This window comes from Mauremys reevesii, linkage group 2, assembly GCF_016161935.1.
Source record: "Mauremys reevesii isolate NIE-2019 linkage group 2, ASM1616193v1, whole genome shotgun sequence".
Classification (NCBI taxonomy): Eukaryota; Metazoa; Chordata; order Testudines; family Geoemydidae; genus Mauremys; species Mauremys reevesii.
In genome coordinates this window covers 29,241,519-29,259,456 of record NC_052624.1, presented here as the reverse complement: position 1 = coordinate 29,259,456, position 17,938 = coordinate 29,241,519, and the positions used below count along the sequence as shown (strand labels likewise).

The 17,938-nt window shown below is 41.1% G+C and overlaps 1 protein-coding gene across 22 annotated transcripts in view; it reads left to right on the top strand.

The window, feature by feature from the left end:
* Nucleotides 1-17,938, top strand: part of CCDC7 (coiled-coil domain containing 7) — a 334,724-nt gene that overhangs the window by 163,598 nt on the left and 153,188 nt on the right. For 18 of the 22 annotated variants that reach the window (XM_039527959.1, XM_039527957.1, XM_039527971.1 and 15 more), the window contains 4 exons: nucleotides 8,929-8,970; nucleotides 10,049-10,081; nucleotides 12,531-12,572; nucleotides 13,882-13,929. In XM_039527959.1, the coding sequence (XP_039383893.1) occupies nucleotides 8,929-8,970; nucleotides 10,049-10,081; nucleotides 12,531-12,572; nucleotides 13,882-13,929 (165 nt within the window). The remainder of the gene's footprint in view (nucleotides 1-8,928; nucleotides 8,971-10,048; nucleotides 10,082-12,530; nucleotides 12,573-13,881; nucleotides 13,930-17,938) is intronic. The other 4 variants (XM_039527965.1, XM_039527972.1, XM_039527967.1 and 1 more) reach the window with 4 other exon arrangements.

The following is a 17,938-nucleotide window of genomic DNA, read 5'->3' as shown; positions in this document are numbered from 1 at the left end:
CTGGCTACAACTGACAGACCAAAGCATCAGCACCTGCTGACTCCAACTGAAAGTTTTACATTGTACTCCTCATTGATAGTTCCAGCATGCTCCAAGAAGGATCCGCTCAACACCAGCTCATTGGATGCACTTGATCTGTCAGTCCTGAACTCTGGGACTCCTTGAACTCTTGGAAGGACTGAAACCTTTACCTGATGGAAGATATTTTCAACTTACCTCACTCACAACGTCTTCTATCTGGACCAATCCTCTTCAGAGATATTTCAATACCAGAAAAAACCACCTTGAGGAGAAGACAATTCTCTCCTGTCATTGTCTACAAGCTGGAGCGTTCTTCCACTGGGACCACCATTGGGAAAGGTAGCTACCATTTCATCAGATGAGTCAGATGTTCCAGATGAACCTTCATGCCCAAGGGAGACCAGCCTGGACAGAACATCTAGGAGGTCTGGGAGCTGCCCTTCTCCTAGATGCAGCTACTCAGGGGACTTTTGGTACTCAGTGCCTCATGTCCAGCCCTCTTCTAGCTGATACCAATCGTCTCTATTGGAGTTTGTAGAAGAGGAAGTTGAGCCAGGTCCACAGGTCCCGATGGTTCTGACAGGTGTGTCATCCTTCTCACCCAACAAGGCAATTGCTCCATCATCCCATATCTGCCTGATGATCACAGATAATACCAGGATCTCTTGCAGAAGGTGGTAACTGAGTTCCAGATCCCTCTTGAGGAAGTCCATGACACAACATAGACTCTTGGACATCCTGCAACCATCAGGCTGCAGTAGGATGGCCCTCCCAGAGAACAAGGCTGTTGTGGAATCTGCCAGGACAGTGAGGCATACCCCTGCCTTCTGTGCCCTCACTCCTAAAAGGGCTGAAAATGCTATTTTGTGCCAACTAAAGGAGTAGAGTTCTGGTTTACTCACCTAGTGTCCAACTCCTTAGTGGTATAGGCAGCTACACAGAAGTCCAGGATACAACTCCCCCAAGACTACTCTGACTAATAAGGGTGCTATATGCCTTCACCTTCTGGGGAGGAAGGTATTTTCATTAACCAGCCTGCAATTCAGAATTGCTAACTGCTAGGCTCTGCTAGCAAAATATGATTTCACAAATTACTCCAAATTTGTGAAATTCAGGAACAAATTTCCTCTGCAGGACAAGGATCTCAATAATGAAGGCAAGATGGTGGCTAAGATATTACTCTGGGTGGCAGTGGATATAGCTGATACTTTATTTAGAGCCATAGCTGTAGTCATGAGGAATGAATCATGGCTGCACTCTTCAAGATTCCCTGGAAGGCCCAGAATACCATCAAGGACTTGCCCTTTAATTGGTCTAATCCCTTCAGTGAGAAGACCCGGGAGTCACTTCACTCTCCTAAGGACTCTAGGATGACCTTTCACTCCCTGGGCATTTACACTCTGTCTTTAAAGAGAAAACACCACAAACAAATTTACAAGCCCAGACCTCCCCATCAGCCATTTTACCACCAGCACCCTTAGGAATTGCCACTCAAACCCCAGAAGGCACAAAGACCCAGGTTTGCGATTTCCTCCACCCCAACTATTGCTGCTTCTGAACCTCACTCGCCACCCAGAGGTTTCTTTTGACAGGTCACTTGAAAACTGTGTACCTATATTGATGCCCTTTTGTGGTGCTCCCAAAATTTTGGTGGCTGCCTTACCCACTTTACCCACAATTAGAGGGCAATAACCATGGACAGGTGGGCACTAGAGATCATTCATTCTGGCTACACTATCAAGTTTATGTCACTTCACCACCACAAACCCCCTTCCCAGTGTCAGTCTCGGGGCTCAAGGTGGTCAGGCCTTGTGGTTAGAGCTGTAATCAAGAATAGGCACAAAGGTTGAAACCATTTGTAGAGTTGGGACTGGGCTGAGGGCAGCACTGAAACCAAGATCGGGGACAGGCTGTGGGTCAGAATGAGATCAGAGTCTGTAGATGAGCTAAATCAGGATCATAGTCGGAGTCCAGATGCAGGCCAAAGGTCAAAGCCAGGTGAGAGTCATTCCAAGGATCTGGGCTGTGAGGAAGCGAGTGCTGGGCTGGAGTGTTCAGTAACAGGGCTGGAGCATGATTGGAGTAGGGCACAGGCAAGGCTGAAGCAGGCTGGGGCTAGGCTGAGGCAGGACCAGGAACTTGATCAAGGGCATGCTGGAAGCCTAGGAAGTCTGTAACACTGTGTGGCAGTAGGAGGATTCCTGGCCAAGTAGTGCTGTTGCACAGACTAACTTGAAACTCTGGCAGGGTCAGTACCTTAGGGTCAACTGATGTAGGCTTTGCCCAGGGATAGGCTGCTGCAGCATGCCTGAGTGCTAAACCACTGCAAGCTCTGCTTACAGGAAGAGTCAGTAAAGCCAACTGGTGCAGCATGCCTGAGTGATGAGTCACTGCAGGCTCTTTTGGAGATGTGAGTCATGGCAGCTTGAGTGACTGGCTCGGGGTTTGTCTTATATTTGGCCCCTTTTCAGGGACCCCTCTGATGAAGAAACCTTCCTACTACGAGGGGCTATTGAGCAAGTGCCATCTCAACATCAAAGAAAAGGATTCTATTCCCCATATTTCATAGTTCCCAAGAACAATGGAGGATGGAGACCAATTCTCAATCTATGCCAACTAAATGCTTTTATTTGCAAATCAGAATTTTACACTACCAGTTCAAAGCTGGTGAGAGCACCCAGAGTCTTCACAAATGTATTTTCAGTGGTGGCAGCCCAGATAAGATACAGAAGCTACACCATCTTCCTGTATCTGGACATTGGCTCCTAACAGGCATATACAGCCAGGAAGCCTGGTTGGTCATCGTTTGGCATCCTTAGGGATCTGTGTAAAAAAAGGAAAGGCCACTTTGACTCTCATGAAAATCATAGACTTCATAGGAGCAACCCTAGACTCGACCTCAACAGAGGCTGTAGTAAGTGCAGGCCCTGATAAAGGCCTAGTATGAGGCCTGAGGCCTGAACTGAAGTAACGAACAAGACTTTGCTAACATAAAGCAAAGTTAAGTGAGAGAGAGGCAGGGGCAGCTCAGACAGAAGAAAGAGCAAGAAGCTGAGATGCTGAGAGATGAAGTACCTTTTAGTAAGTGTACACACATTCATATACATGCACATTCACACACACAACAGGGAGGGGGCTGGCCCATCCCAATGACAGGGGGGGCAACATGATGGATAGATGGATTGATATGTTTGTTCCCAATATGTACAGGCGAGGAGAGGGTGAGAGGGGGTGCTACAAAGGTGCTGTGCAGAAAGGTTGCACATCCATGTGTAGGTGTGTGTGTGTTGTGTTGTGTATCTGTGTATATCCCTGGGGCATCCCTGGGGAGGGTCGAGGGGAGTGGAAGGAAGCGCCACTAAGCCGGCCCTCCACCCTGAGTTACTTTCTAGTCTCGCTAGTATTAGGCCTGAAGAACTACAGGAACTGCAGGTGTGTGTGCAATGTCCCGAATAAACCTAATAAACGTGGCTTGCATCTTTTTGGACTCTGGGGGTCTTGGGGATTCTTGTCGGGCTATGCTGTGTCAGCTGGCAGCAGAGCTGGGGCAGCACAGAGACACAACGAGGTAACAGCTGAGTAATAGAGAGATTGGAGAGCAGAGAGCCACCGATACCGCTCTGACAACAGAGGCCTGCCTTTCTATGGACAGATTCCAGACCATGAACAGCCTGATAACACAAGTCACCCTCAGATCTCAGGCTACACTCAGGGTCTGTCTTTCCCTACTAGACCACATGGCTGCATGTATCTACGTAATGCTTTTTGCCAGGTTTCACCTCCATTGCCTGCAGGCCTGGTTCCAGTCTATTTACTCACCAGATAGAAACAACATGAATACCAAGGTAACAATTCCTCTCAAGATTGGGGCTTCTCTTGTATTATGGATGAAACCGGAACAAGTACACTTGGGAGTCCCTTTCCTTCCACCGACATTCTGTGCGACCATAATCATGGAAGCATCTCTCATAAGAAACTCACATGGACAATCACATTACACAAGGCACATGGTCCCCTTAGGAGGTGAGAATGCGTATCAATCTACTGGAGCTGAGGGCAGTCCATCTAGCCTGCAATACATTCCTCTCCCTTATACAGCTCCATCATATCCAGATAATGTTGCACAATGTGACATTATTCTGCATAAACAAACAAGTTGGAGCAAAATCTCTTCCTCTTTGTATGGAGGCAGTCAGTTTATGGAACTAATGCATCAGCAACCATATCAGTGTCTCAGAAACATACCTACCAAGTGCACAGAATCCTCTGATGGACAATCTCATCAGACGCTTTTCTATGAATCCTGTGTGGGAGATACACAATTCTGCCCTGAAGAACATATTTGCCCAGTGGGGGACACCATCTGTTGGCCACCCAGGCAAACAAGAAAGTCAATCTATATTGCTCTAGGGAAGTAATAGGCCAGAACTCCAGGGATGATGCATTTCTGCTATCCTGGACAGATTATCTGAGATATGCCTTTCCTCCCTCCCGCTGTTACTTCAGGTTCTGAAAAAATCATCATGACAGAATTAGGGCCATTCTCATTGTATCCAAGTGGCCCTTCGTGTGAATGTCAGCCCATCCTCCCATCAATATTTTACCCTTTCTGGATCTATTAATTGAGGAGAATGGCAGGATCAGGCATCCTAATTCAGACCCTTTTCATCTCATGGCCATGTATTTGGATGGATGTCAGCTGTAGAACTTTCATGCTCAGAGCCCATCTAAACTATCTTCAAACATAGCAGAAAAGTTTCCAGCAGAAAACACTACCTGGACACAACCAAAACAGTTATTCCCAGAATTAACAGATATTCCTGCTATTTTAGACTATGTCCTGTCCTTCAAGACATCATGACTTTCTATTAGCTTGCTATGGGTCCACTTGAATTGCTTTCATCCTCCAATAGCAGACCACTGTATCTTTACTCACCCAACCACCATTTGATTTCTGAAAGGTCACATTAGGAGGTCACATTAGGACAAAACCCATGCCGCAATGGGACATAAACCTGGGACTCTCAATTCTTACTAGACCACCATCAGAACTGATGGCTCTGGATGGGTGTCACACCTATCTGTGAAGGTTGCCTTCTTAGTTACCATCACATTGGTCAGAAGGGTAAGCAATCTGGGAGTACTCATGGCTGACCCACCATATAACACATTTCATAGAGAGAAAGTCTCCCCCCACCCAAAATTCATTCCCAAGCTAATTTCTGAGATTCATCTGAACCAACCTATTCATGTACCAGTATTCTTCCAAAATGTCATATTTATCAGTGTAAAGCTCAATCTCCTTGGTCTTTTCTTGCCACCACTTGTTTTTGATGTCACAGATTTTCCTTTGGGCTTCAGCCTTGAGTTGCTTGTATAACTCTTGCATCCGCTGCTGCGATATGTTGTTTTGCCATATGTGACGAGCTTTTCTTTTCTGGTTGAGCAGGCCCTGAATCTCAGCATCATTCTCATCAAACCAATCTTTGTGATGGCGGGTGACGTAGCCAATGGACTCAGCACTTGACGAGAGAATGGAAGCCATTTATGGTCCATGCTCCCATGGTCTCACACCACTCCAAGCCCAAGACAGGTCTCAAGGACAGCAAAGTCATCAAAGTCAGATGGAAGGAACATTTTGAGTCACTCCTGAACCATAAGTAACTGTATCTGATGCCACTAACGAATCCATACCTCAACTACATGAAAGAGAATCTCTTGCTGATCCCCCTGCCCTCAAAGAAGTAACATAAGCCATTAATCAAAGCATGAACAACAAGGAAGCAGGACCAGACAGCATATCAGCTGAAGTCTACAGATTTAGAGGTGAAGAACCGGTAAAGAAGCCCCGCAGACTTTTTCTTCAAATTTGGTATAATGAGAAAATTCCAGATGACTTGAGAAATGCCAACATTGTTACAATCTTTAAGAAAGGAAACAAGTCAGAGTGTGGAAATTATCAAGGCATTGCCTTGCTATCTACAGCAGTGAAAATTCTCACCCATATCCTCTTAAACCGATTATTTCCCCTTGCTGAGGAAATATTGTCGGAATCTCAATGCAGTTTCAGATCATCCCGCAGGACAACTGACATGATCTTCATTGCCCATCAAATCCAGGAAAAGTCTCAGGAGCAAAATCAGGACCAGTACATGGCCTTCATCTATTTGAGAAAGGCCTTTGACTCTGTCAATCACAAAGCCCTGCGGAAGGTGCTGGCCATATTTGGCTGCCCTCCAACATTTATTAAGGCTTCTTCACAATCAGATGACTTCCACTGTTCTCTGTAATGGTCTGGAGATGGGCTCTTTCATCATCAACACTGGGGTTAAGCAAGGATGTGTTATTGCCCCAACCCTGTTCTCCATCTATTTAGCAATCATTCTGGTCCTCGTTAAAGACCTCCTCCCTACTGGAGTTGACATTTAATACAGAATGGATGGACAGCTTTATAATCTTCGATGTCTCCACTCGAAGTCTGAAGTCCAGAGCATCCGTTACTGATCTTCAGTATGCTGATGACTGTGCCATTCTCGTGCATACTGAGAATGACCTTTAGTCCACACTGGATTGTTTTGCACAAGCTTACCAAAGCCCAGGACTCTCATTTAATATCAAGAAGACTAAAATGCTCCATCGGCCTCCCTCAGGCCTTGCACATGACCCACCACAAATCACCATCGAGAGACAGACTTTGGAGACAGTCAAGCACTTTTGCTACCTCAGTAGCCAACTCTCTCAAAATGCAAAAATTGACAGTGAGATCCAGCATAGGATCTAGTGCACAAGTGCTTCCTTTGGGAAACTTCTCTGAGTTTTCACAGACAGTTACTTAAGAAAGGACACCAAGATTCAGGTCTATAAGTCAGTTGTCATCTCTACTCCTCTATGGGTGTGAAACCTGGGTGACCTACTGACAGCACCTCAAGAGTTTGGAGAGATACCACCAACAATGCCTTTGGAAGTTCCTTTTTATCAAGTGGGAAGATTGCCACACTAACACCAGCACCCTCACTGAAGCCAGTGTCACCAGCATTGAAGCAATGGTCCTTATGCATCAATTTCTGGGCTGGACATTGTGTGAGGATGCCAGAGTCTCACCTCCCAAAACAAGTCCTCTACTCTCAGCTCACCTATGGTCAGAGATCCTGTGGTGGTCAGAAGAAACGCTACAAAAGCCTGGTCTAAACTGGGCGGGGGGTCGATATAAGATACGCAACTTCAGCTACGGGAATAGCATAGCTGAAGTCGACGTATCTTATTTTGACTTACCTCCCGTCCTCATGGCGCAGGATCGACGGCTGTGGCTCCCCCATCGACTCCACTACCACTGCTCGCCCTGGTGGAGTTCTGGAGTCGACGGGAGTGTGTTCAGGGATCGATAGATTGATCTCCGATAGATCGATCGCTACTCGCCGATCCGGTGGGTAGTCTGGATGTACCCAAAGACACACTGAAAGTGTATCTCAAGAAAACTGATGTGGACATCACAAGCTGGAAGAAGCAAGCCACCAATTGACCTCAATGGCACCACACCCTCCATCAGGCAGTGGCCTGCTTTGAGGGGAAGCGCCTTGCCCTTGAAACTGAGAAGAGAGAGAGAAGGAAGGAAACTTTCTCCCAGCAGGCAGCTGACCCACCAGGAAATGTCTGTGCCTGGTGGTGAATCTATGGTTCCAGGATTGCACTCCTGAATCATCTCAGGACCCATACGTAAATCCGTGATAGCGATCATCCTCAAATTGAGGGATCGCTGAAAAAACTTTTCCCAAAACGTCATGCTTCTAATGAAGAAAAGAGACTGCACTCTCTTGATGTTAGATGTGCCTTGGCCTTTTATGTGTAAAGAACTAAACCGATTGGGAAAACACCCAGACTATTTGTCAATATAGCAGAGTGATGGCAAGAAAAAGCATTATCTGCCCAGAGACACTCCCAGTGCATCTCTGGAAGCTTCATTTTATGTTATCAGTTGGCATATATTGCTATGCCAGATGGGGTGAGGCCCACAGCACGAGAGAACAAGCAATGTCATAAGCGTCTCTTTGAGAACTACCTATACTGGTCATTTGTATGATGGCTACCTGGAGCTCCTTCAAACGTTTATGAAGCATTATGTCTTAGTCGTGATCTCTTCTGCAGCTGCAACTGTGGGGACCACAGTATTACAGACCTGCATACCAACTGTGTCCTCACATCCACCTCCAGTATGAATACTGTTTATCAATCATCCACATGTGGAATACACATGGGGACCAGCACTCAAAATAGAATTGGAGATTACTTACCTGTAACTGAAGGTTCTTTGAGATGTGTGGTCCCTATTTGTATTCCACTACCCACCCTTCTTCCCCTCTGCTTCTGATCTTATATGATTTGCACTAAGAAGAACTGGAGGGGTGTTGTGTGTGCCACCCTTTATGTCCTTGGTTCAGAGCACGAGAAAGCAACTGTGCAGGCACAGACCTATGGACACTACTTGCTACAAATCTCCAGTCTCAGGTGCATGGACCACATGTGTACCCACACGGGGAATACAGATAGGGACCACACATCTCAAAGAACCTCCAATTACAGGTAAGTAACCTCCATTTCTCAATAATCAGAATATATTGCATGGACCATAATGAGCACAGTAGGCAGGCAGGGCCTTGGATACCCCAATGTAGCTATTTGTGAATAATTACACTGTACAGCAGAGTATCTCAAAAGTCAATATTTACAGTTTAAATTATTGATGCAAATTGATAAATTCCTTGATATTGTAGTAAGTGCATTAAATAGCAATAACATTCAAATTCTAAAATACACATTTATATAAAGCCTAAATGTAATAAATGAATAATCAAACGTACTTGAAACAAGTAGCATGACATTTATCTATTAATACTTCTTTTGGATTTCTAGGTTTTTCTGGGAGATAGTCAAGGACCACTTGAAGTTTATCAGGTAAAACATTAATGCAAAACCTTTTACGCTGTAAAAGAGAAAATATTTTAAATCTATTCACTTAATGTAAGAGTGCTTAACTGATCACTAATATGTTTAAACAGAACTTCATAGGTAAATATTTCTCCAAACAAAGCAACAGTGTTAATAGGATTATTGATCATAATTACTCCAGCCCTCCAATTCAAAGGTGACCAAGATATATAGTAGTTATTGGGATGTGATCAGCGTTTTATTTGATTTGCCTCAGGATGATGTGTGCTTCCCTGAAGATGGCCTGAAAAGTCTAATGACCTGATCCTTGAAGGTCCAACCCCTCTAGGAGAGAGAATAGTCTTAGACATGCAGTTCTTTGCTATAATGGATGATGTGATCTTTATTAAACTGCTCAGTTGAGTCACCTGAGCAAATCGCCTGTTACATATACTTCTTGGTATCAATGATGCTTGACACAAATGAATGGGTATACTATCAAGCATTAATGTCTTCAAAAATTGATAGCTCTATATAATTTTCCATTTAATACTTGGCTGCAGAACAACGTGACAGATGATGTTACTTGAACTGATTATTTTCTGGATATTTGAGAATTTTAAGGTTTAAAGGACTTAAAGAGAACAAAGTCAAGCACTGTGAGGCTTAAAGTTGCAAAATAAAAATAATGAAGTTTCTCATTTCTGTCTGAGTATTTGGATGAAAGTCAATATTATAATAGCTTAAAAATGTACAGATGAATCTTGACTTTGAGATCTGCAAATAAAAGTACTCTCTAAAGTGTTGGATACCTTGCTATGAATGCTAAAATACTACAAAATAACAGATCATTGTGATTTTTGTATAGGTCATCTTGGCTAAATGGGTGTAGAAATATATGTTAAAAATAGAAATTTATATTTTATCTTAATTTACTGGTTTGCATTGATGAAGTCATTGAGCAAGTGTTAAGTTTGCATTAATTAAACTAAGATTTATTATTAAGAATATGCCTTTTAATATAACATCTCAATGTTTCTGGACTAAAATACATGTGTCACTTGTAATCTCTTAACATTGCTTTTTTAATTTCTCGGATATTCAGCCTTATGTACAAGATTCTCCTAAAGCTTATGAGGTAAAATATAATACAAAGTCTTTAAATTACAAATGAGAAAATATCTTAAGTAATCCTTTTAATGCATTGGGTAGTTATCACAAAGGGAATACATTTACATAAAAATGCATAGTAAATATTTATAATGAGGGGGACACATTAACGTTAATTAATTTTTCTACAGACGAGGGGGGCCTGAAATATTAAAAGTAAAAAATGTCCAAGGTTGACAATTTAGGGATAGAATGCCTATGTACTTTCAGCAAAGGCAATATGCCAGACAGTACCCCTTTGTCCTGCTTGAGACAATACACTGCCAAACGGCCACTTTTTATAATATTATAAAACTATACCATACTTATATCCCAAACTCTCAAAATGCTTTGCAAAGGTTGGTAAACATTATTATGCAGTTGGTCCAGGTGGAAAACTGTGGCAAAAAGAGATTGTAGCTTGCCCAAAGTCACCTAACAAGCCCTGACAAAGTTGATAATAGGACTCAGGTCTCCTGAATCTCAGGTCTCTGCTCTAGCCACTAATAATGCTCCGAGAGAAAGAAAAAAGCTGGATTCTGTTCTGAGTGCTCCAAATTTTGTGCCTAGTCTGGGGTTTATGTGCCCCCCCAACACAACTTGGAGCACTCCCAGAGACTGCTCTTGAATTCTGACAGCCTTTAGTGCTTGCCTGTGAGCCTATCCACCAGAAAGAATAGCCAGAGAGCAGTGCATTCAAGCCCGACTGACTCCCCATCTTGCCAGTCTTCAAGCATGCCTCTTGCATGTCACTGGCATACTAGGGGCCCATGTAGAAGGATAGCATAGGACTGTTCCATTGTGCTTCTGAATTTCCTAGGGTAGGCAAGGCCTTATTGTGTCATGTGGCTCCTCCTTTTCACTACTGTAGAGTCAACCAGGATAACTTCGCTGATCTGATAATAAAGTTATAAACAACACAAGTAGAAAAGACTACTAGATCACTTAGCTCAGTCCCACTGCCACAAAAAATGACCTCATATGCTGGTGTTTTCTACAGTCTAGTTTTAAATGTCCCAAATGATGGTGTTTCCACTTCTTGCGTTGGGAGGTTAATCACAGTCCAGCTCTAACAATCAGGAAGTTACATTATTGTCCATCTGCTATTCACTTTTTCAAATGGTTTTCTGGTTGAAGTTCAACTGTCATGTCCTGTAGTGTTTCCTAAAGATAGTTTTCATTCTTTAGCATGCCCTCAGGGACAAGACTACAGCCTTGGGACTTGTGATTTGAATACCTCCCATTTCACCTTTAATTTTTATGAAAAGAAATGTGGCCAGAGTCTTTGCTGATTTGTATACTTGTATTTAAATAGAAAACTTGAGAATAAACCAGAAGCCCCAGAGAATTTTGTTTTTCAATTGCACTTCCTGTGAAATTTCCAACCACTTAGACCCAGGTCCTGCCATGTACTTTATCTTCAAACAGTTTATTTTAACCCTCTTCATTTACTCAGACCCCTACACTGTTGTCAGTGTAAGTCAATACTATCTTTCAGTATAGTGAAGATTTTGCTGTCTTTCAAATAAATGACAATAGTCAGTTCAAGGAGAAATCATTTTAAGCTCCAGAAAGCTCCAGAGGTCTATTTTACCTGACATTGGTTACCAATGTCCTCACAAAACCCAGTTGTCCAAACTGTCCGTCCCAAATCTGGAAGTCTGTTCTGTGAAGCCATGATGTTGTCTATATGGTGGTAATGTTCATTTAAAGTAGCTTAGCTCAATGAGAGCATCCAATTTTTCATTAGAATTTGAACTGTATAAACAAGTAGTGGATTCAAAATCTGCTAGTATGGTTAGCCCTTTTCCACAGCTGTCCTGTTCTTTTTTCCAATCTAGTTTCTGATTTCTTGGGATTTGAAAGAAAGAAAAATTACAGTGCTAACGTTTTTGGCCTACTCTGCCAAAATAGTTCTTTCTTTTCACGATAACTTCCCCACGAGGTAATCAGTGGCTTGGCAACATCCTGCCTAGCCTTTCTACAGTTTCAGCACAATCCTTCATTAGAAAGAAAGAAATGGAAATTCTTCCACTTCCCCCATCTTTGGCTCATCATGTGAACAATCTCTGGAGCGGGGATAAACAGTCTGAGTTACCTCTGTTCCTTCAGGGGAAAAACAAAAGGAGAAAAATCCTTAGAGACTTTGTCCTAATTTCTTTGAGTCATAATTAGAATTGTTTATATACAATGTAGAGATACAAATGAAAGGAAATATGCTAAAAATTCCTTGTGTTTTGTGTTGTTCCTATTGCAGCTGCGTCTACATGATTACTCTGTAAATGCTGTGCTGCCCCCATAAAATTTAATACAGCACCTTAATGCTTGTTATGAAATATACTGGAGCATTGTAATAAGTAACTCTTTTTATATTGCTTATTGATTTGCAGATGTTTGTAGAACTGTACAAAGATTAATTATGACATTTTTGTTTTTAGAATGTTCATGGGCATCTAGAAGAATTTCATAAAGATCAAAAGGTAAAAACAACACAAAACTGAAACGTAAAAAGTATTTTTAGGGTATTCTTGAAATGTGAGTGCATGATAATCTAATCAATACTGTATTTGCAAAGTAGAATCTTCATTTACTGCAAATTTAGAGCTTCTAGAACCCACCTGTAGGTATGACTTAGGGATAATAGCCACTCTCTAAATTTCCAAGTTGGAAAAGTTTTGAAAAGTTAGTGTGTGTGTATGGGGGTGGGGGGAAGAGTGAATCACATAACATTGTTCTATTGCATTAAGTGGCAAAAAATGGAATAAAGGGGAGATAGGGAAAAACAAACATTTAAAATTTAGAAAAAATTAAGTTTACAAATAAAAGAAGATTGCACTTAGAAAAGAAATAAACTTAAATTTCATTTCATTGTGAACTTTTCTATAAAAATGAAAAAAAAATCCAACTTGAATTAAAAAATTTTCCCAAACATTTTCACAGGGAAAAAACAGATATTTCTACCAGCTGTACTCATAACTGCTTTGACACCCCCACTATCTTTCTGCAAGTCGATTTCATTGTATTCTTCAGTGCATCCTTTATGTTCATTTCTCAAAACCATTTGCTAAGACTTTCCTTTTTTCTGAATATTGTAAGCTAATTTTGTGCCCCTTTAATATTGCTTTTCTTTCTCCAGGGTGTATGAGATCATAGCAAAAGACCTTTTAATGATCAAGACGTAAAAACAAAACATAAACATTTTAGGTAAAATGTAAAATAGAAAATATTTTAAAGCTATCCTTTTCAATGTGGTTGTATGATCATGTCAGTAGTAATGCTTTTTCAAAAATGCGTGAGTCATAAAATGCACTTTATCCAAAGTGCAAATCATTATACTTATCAGTGTGTACGTATATCTGTGTGCAATATTTTTTGAACTATGACTTTTTCTCAGTGAAGACAGACTGTGAGATCAGTGGGTCAGAGAATCGTCTTCCTTTGTGTGCCTTCCTTATAAATTTGCTAGCTGCCTTAAATAGTTAAATAATATTATTTCAGTATTTTGAGGGATTCCGAGCATTCCCTATAGTTAAGTTGAGTAAGTTTAGATACTACTGCAACTATTGAAGTAACCTTTAGTGATCTAAAGCTACACTGGCAAGTTTTTAAAGGTGACCATGGACTGTATGGTGCCCCAAACACTCTATGTTCAATAAATAAAAAATTTAGAAAATATAGTATTGAGATTCAAGATTAACAATTTATATTGTAATACTATATCTTAATGATTTTTAAATCATAGGTATTAGAATGTTGTGGCATGTCACCATTCCATTATTACTTTTTGAGTTCCAGGTTTCTCAAGAGGATATTCAAGGTCTTCTTAAAGATCATGAGGTAAAATATACTTTCAAATAATGTGAAAAAATGTTTTTTTAAAAACAACTTTTATATTTTGGAGCACGGTGATTTCTATAGTAATGTGTTAGCTAAGAAGTATCTTCAGTATTTGCAAATTGGTCAAATGGAATTCCAAGTTCTATAAGTACTGTTGTTGAATAAATTAATTATTTGGGTTATTTAAAATTAATCTACTTTTAAATCTTATTGTTTAATGTTGCATATATTAAAGGTCAAACCAAGGTCACTGGCTCACTGAAGCTTCAGCCAGTTCCCTCTGAAAAATTGCAAATAAAGTTCTTTAATTCTTAAATGTATCTGGTTTCATCTGGAACAGTTTGATGTTGGCTTTATCTGACTTCCTTCTAGAGTCAGTTTCTTGCAAATGATGTTCTAATATTGAACTAAATAGGTGAAGAAATTATAGCTTAATCTTACTAGAAGTAGTTATAGCTATATTTTGAAAATTACTGCAGAAAGCGGTAAACTAGTATAGAATAACTACTGAGATTTCTGTTGTAAGTATAGATGCTTTATACTGAAAGATCATTGTTATTGTTACATGTCAACTTGGCTAAGTAAGTTTAAATTATAGCTTTTATTTTTAAAAATTTTAAGTTTACATTTTATTTAAATTACTTCTTATTGATTTAATGGGAAGATTCCCTTGATTAAATCCCAAGATTTAATCTTGAAAAATAGGTGTTACTTATAATACCTTAATATTTTCTTACATCCATTTTATATGTTATATGTTGTTTTTTAAATACTATACATGGTGCCAAATTCCAGTCTGGTGCCCAGTAGTGGACATTTTTTCTTTGAGTGTCCTCTACATATTCCCACTCATGAGATGCTCCAAGAAGAGCAATCTGAATGGTAGAACTCTACCAAGCAGTCACTGTTGGAGTGCTGACATGCCTCGCTCACCACTCCCCTCAATGAATGTTGAATCCTCCAGGGTAAAGCGTATAAAAGGGGCATGGTTCTCCAGCTGCCTCAGTTCCTTCCAATGACGACTAGCAGAAGAGATCAGGAATGCTCCAGGATTCTCTCAGATCCACACGTGTTAGTTATAGTGGTCTGAGTGAGTTAATTAGTATTACTTTAAGTTAGTTCTAGAGATGTCAGAACTATAGGCTTAAAAGGCCAGTTTTAACAAATGTGTGTCATATCCAGCAGTGTTCCCAGTGTCCAATGCACATGCCAGATGCCTGGCATGTTTGGGATGACAATCACCCTCAAAAAGTTTGATTTTCACAACACGGGGAAAGGAAAGATAGAACAGACTTCAGTTGATTTCATTGCAGGAAGCGCTCTCAGTGAACCATCTGGAACTGAAAGTTGATAGGACTCAAGCAGACCTCAGAGACCAGTGTTGGCTCCAAGTGAGTCAGTCAAAAAGAAGGACAAACCTTCCTCCTTGGTACCTATTACTAATCTGGGAGTGGCAAGGATCCAAAGAAAAAAATGACTCTGGTGTCGATCTCTTTTTCCAAAGCCAATCAAATTCAAAAGGACTCAGCTGTTATGCCGAGCACACGAACCCTGTCCTCATGAGTGTTGGTCTCTGTGCAAAGAGCCAATCCAAGAGAGAAAGACTTATCTAACTAGATGGTCTTCAAGGGACCTGTTCTGAAAATAGGTTCTCATGGTAGGATCAAGAGCTATTCTTCTTCAGATCTGATTGTGTCAGATACAGATGATCAAGTTCCAAAAGTGAGAGCTAATGAGCTGATGATAATGTGAATCTATAAAGATTTGATAATCACTACCTATATGGCACTGCAAAAGATGGTTCATTGATTGGATCCATCTCCAGTTCTGTCAGTGACTGAACAGGTATTTCCTTTTAGTAGGCATTAGATATTTTGTTATAGTTGACCCAGCTGTTTGGAAACAGAAGGAGGCTTGAAGAAGTCAAGATCTCCCCTTTACTTCCACACCTATGACCACTTCTGGGTTTCCAGAAAATATTTTTTCTCCACTTTCCTGGATTCAGCCAAAAAACTTCTTGTCTCCAGTTCCTTCCAAACCAAGAATGGGCTTGGATAAGAAAAGGAATACATATTAGAGAATGGATCCTGAGAAAGAATAATATAGGCAGTTCTATTCATATGCTCTGGAACCATATGGACAAAGGTATTTCCAACCAGATCTGAATAAGGGGTTTTGGCCTGAATGGCAAGTACCCCCTTGGGTTCAATGGTCCCATTGACAATCTCCTGCACCTTTTCAAGAGGGCTTTATGTAAGGAAATAGGTCTTCACCAGTTTAGTACTGAGAGGGCATTCAATTGTCAGATCCAGAGGATACAGATCTGACAATGTGGGTAAGTCCTGATTAATCCCCTACAGTAGTAAGGGAGTTGTTATCTGAGGAAGATGAATTATTGCAGTTATCAGAGGCTGATCCAGATTTTGGTGGGATGTCTTCTCCAGCTAAAATGTAAGGGCCTCTTCAGCATCATAGCCATTAGGGAATGTGGTAGCATTCCATGAGTTAGTGGATCACATGACAAAGACATTAAATATTCTCTCAGTTTTTATTAAAGAATTCTCTCATCCTATTTTTGATATTTTTGGGAGAGCTACTAGGCAAAGGGTCATGCTTCCTTTGTTGGAGGGATTGTTACGACAAATGAAGGCAATCTCCCTCATCCCCTCAGCCTTTGTTGAAAAAGGCTGACAAATTATACCAATTCCCTCATGATGAAGGTCTTGCTATGTTTCATACCAGTCCATCTCTTAATTTGTTATTGGTAGAGGCAGTACTTCAAAGATCAAATGGTCCCAGGTTCACTGTACTTCATCTGATGAAGAAGAGAAAAGATTAGAAATATTTGAAAGAAAAATGTTTTCTTCACCTACATTAGCCATGCATATATCCAATTATAAGCTGTCACGTCTAGATACCAATATCATTTATGGTGGGAAATGTCATAGTTTCTCAATACTCTACCAGAGGAACACAGAAGGTTAGTGAATGCCCTTTATAGGAAAGGAAAGAATGTTGCTGAACAGCAGTTAAGAGTAGCATTTGATTCTTTGGATGCTTCAGCTAGAGCAGTAGCTTTGGCTATTGAATTAGGAAGGCATGCATGGTTGATATCAGAGGGTCTTCTTCATGAGACAAAGATGAGGATTGAATATGTTCATTTTGTAGGAGATGGTCTGTTTAGTAGGCAGACTGATGAAGTGCTAAAAATGAAAAATGTAAGATCTACAGTTAGATCTTTAGATTTTTTTAATATAGCAAAGGGATCATCTTCAGCTCAGTTGAGGAATCATTTATCCCATGTTCAGATGCAAAAGACAATACCCATCTACAGCTCTTGTGCCACATTTTGACCTCCAGGTTTGTCATTCCTTATATGGGACTGCACCTCAGGTGACTTGAGACATGGCTAAGGTCTGTATAAACCTCAAACAGACACAGCCTTTCCAAACATATCACTGTATTGCTTAGAGTTCTGGGCTCTCTCAGCTAGTGGAAGGACTCATTGAAGGTCTGCATGGGAACACTATTCTCAGATCCCCCACCCTCAAAGATCCTCACAACAGATGCCTCTCTTATGGGATGGGGAGCTCACCTGCACGGGGCACAGCACAGGGCAAATGCTCTGTGCAAGAGACCATGCTCCACATCAACTAATAAAGCTAATAGCAGTTTGATATGCTTTGATATAACACTTCCTTCACAACATACAAGGTCACTCCACCAGGGTAATGCTGGACAACCTTGTATTGTATCAACTGACAGGGTGATGCAAGATCCCAGTCCTTATGTGTAGAATCGCTAAAATACTGGAACTGCAGCATTTCCCATCAAATAGACATATCAGCAATCTACCAGGCCTCCAGAATACAACTGCACTTCCTGAGCAGGAATTTCCATCAGGACCACAAATAGGAGCTCAATGACTCTGTCTCCACAATATCTACCAAACCTGGGGTCTCCCAGAAGCAAACCTCTTTGCAACCCCAATTGACATGAAATATCACTT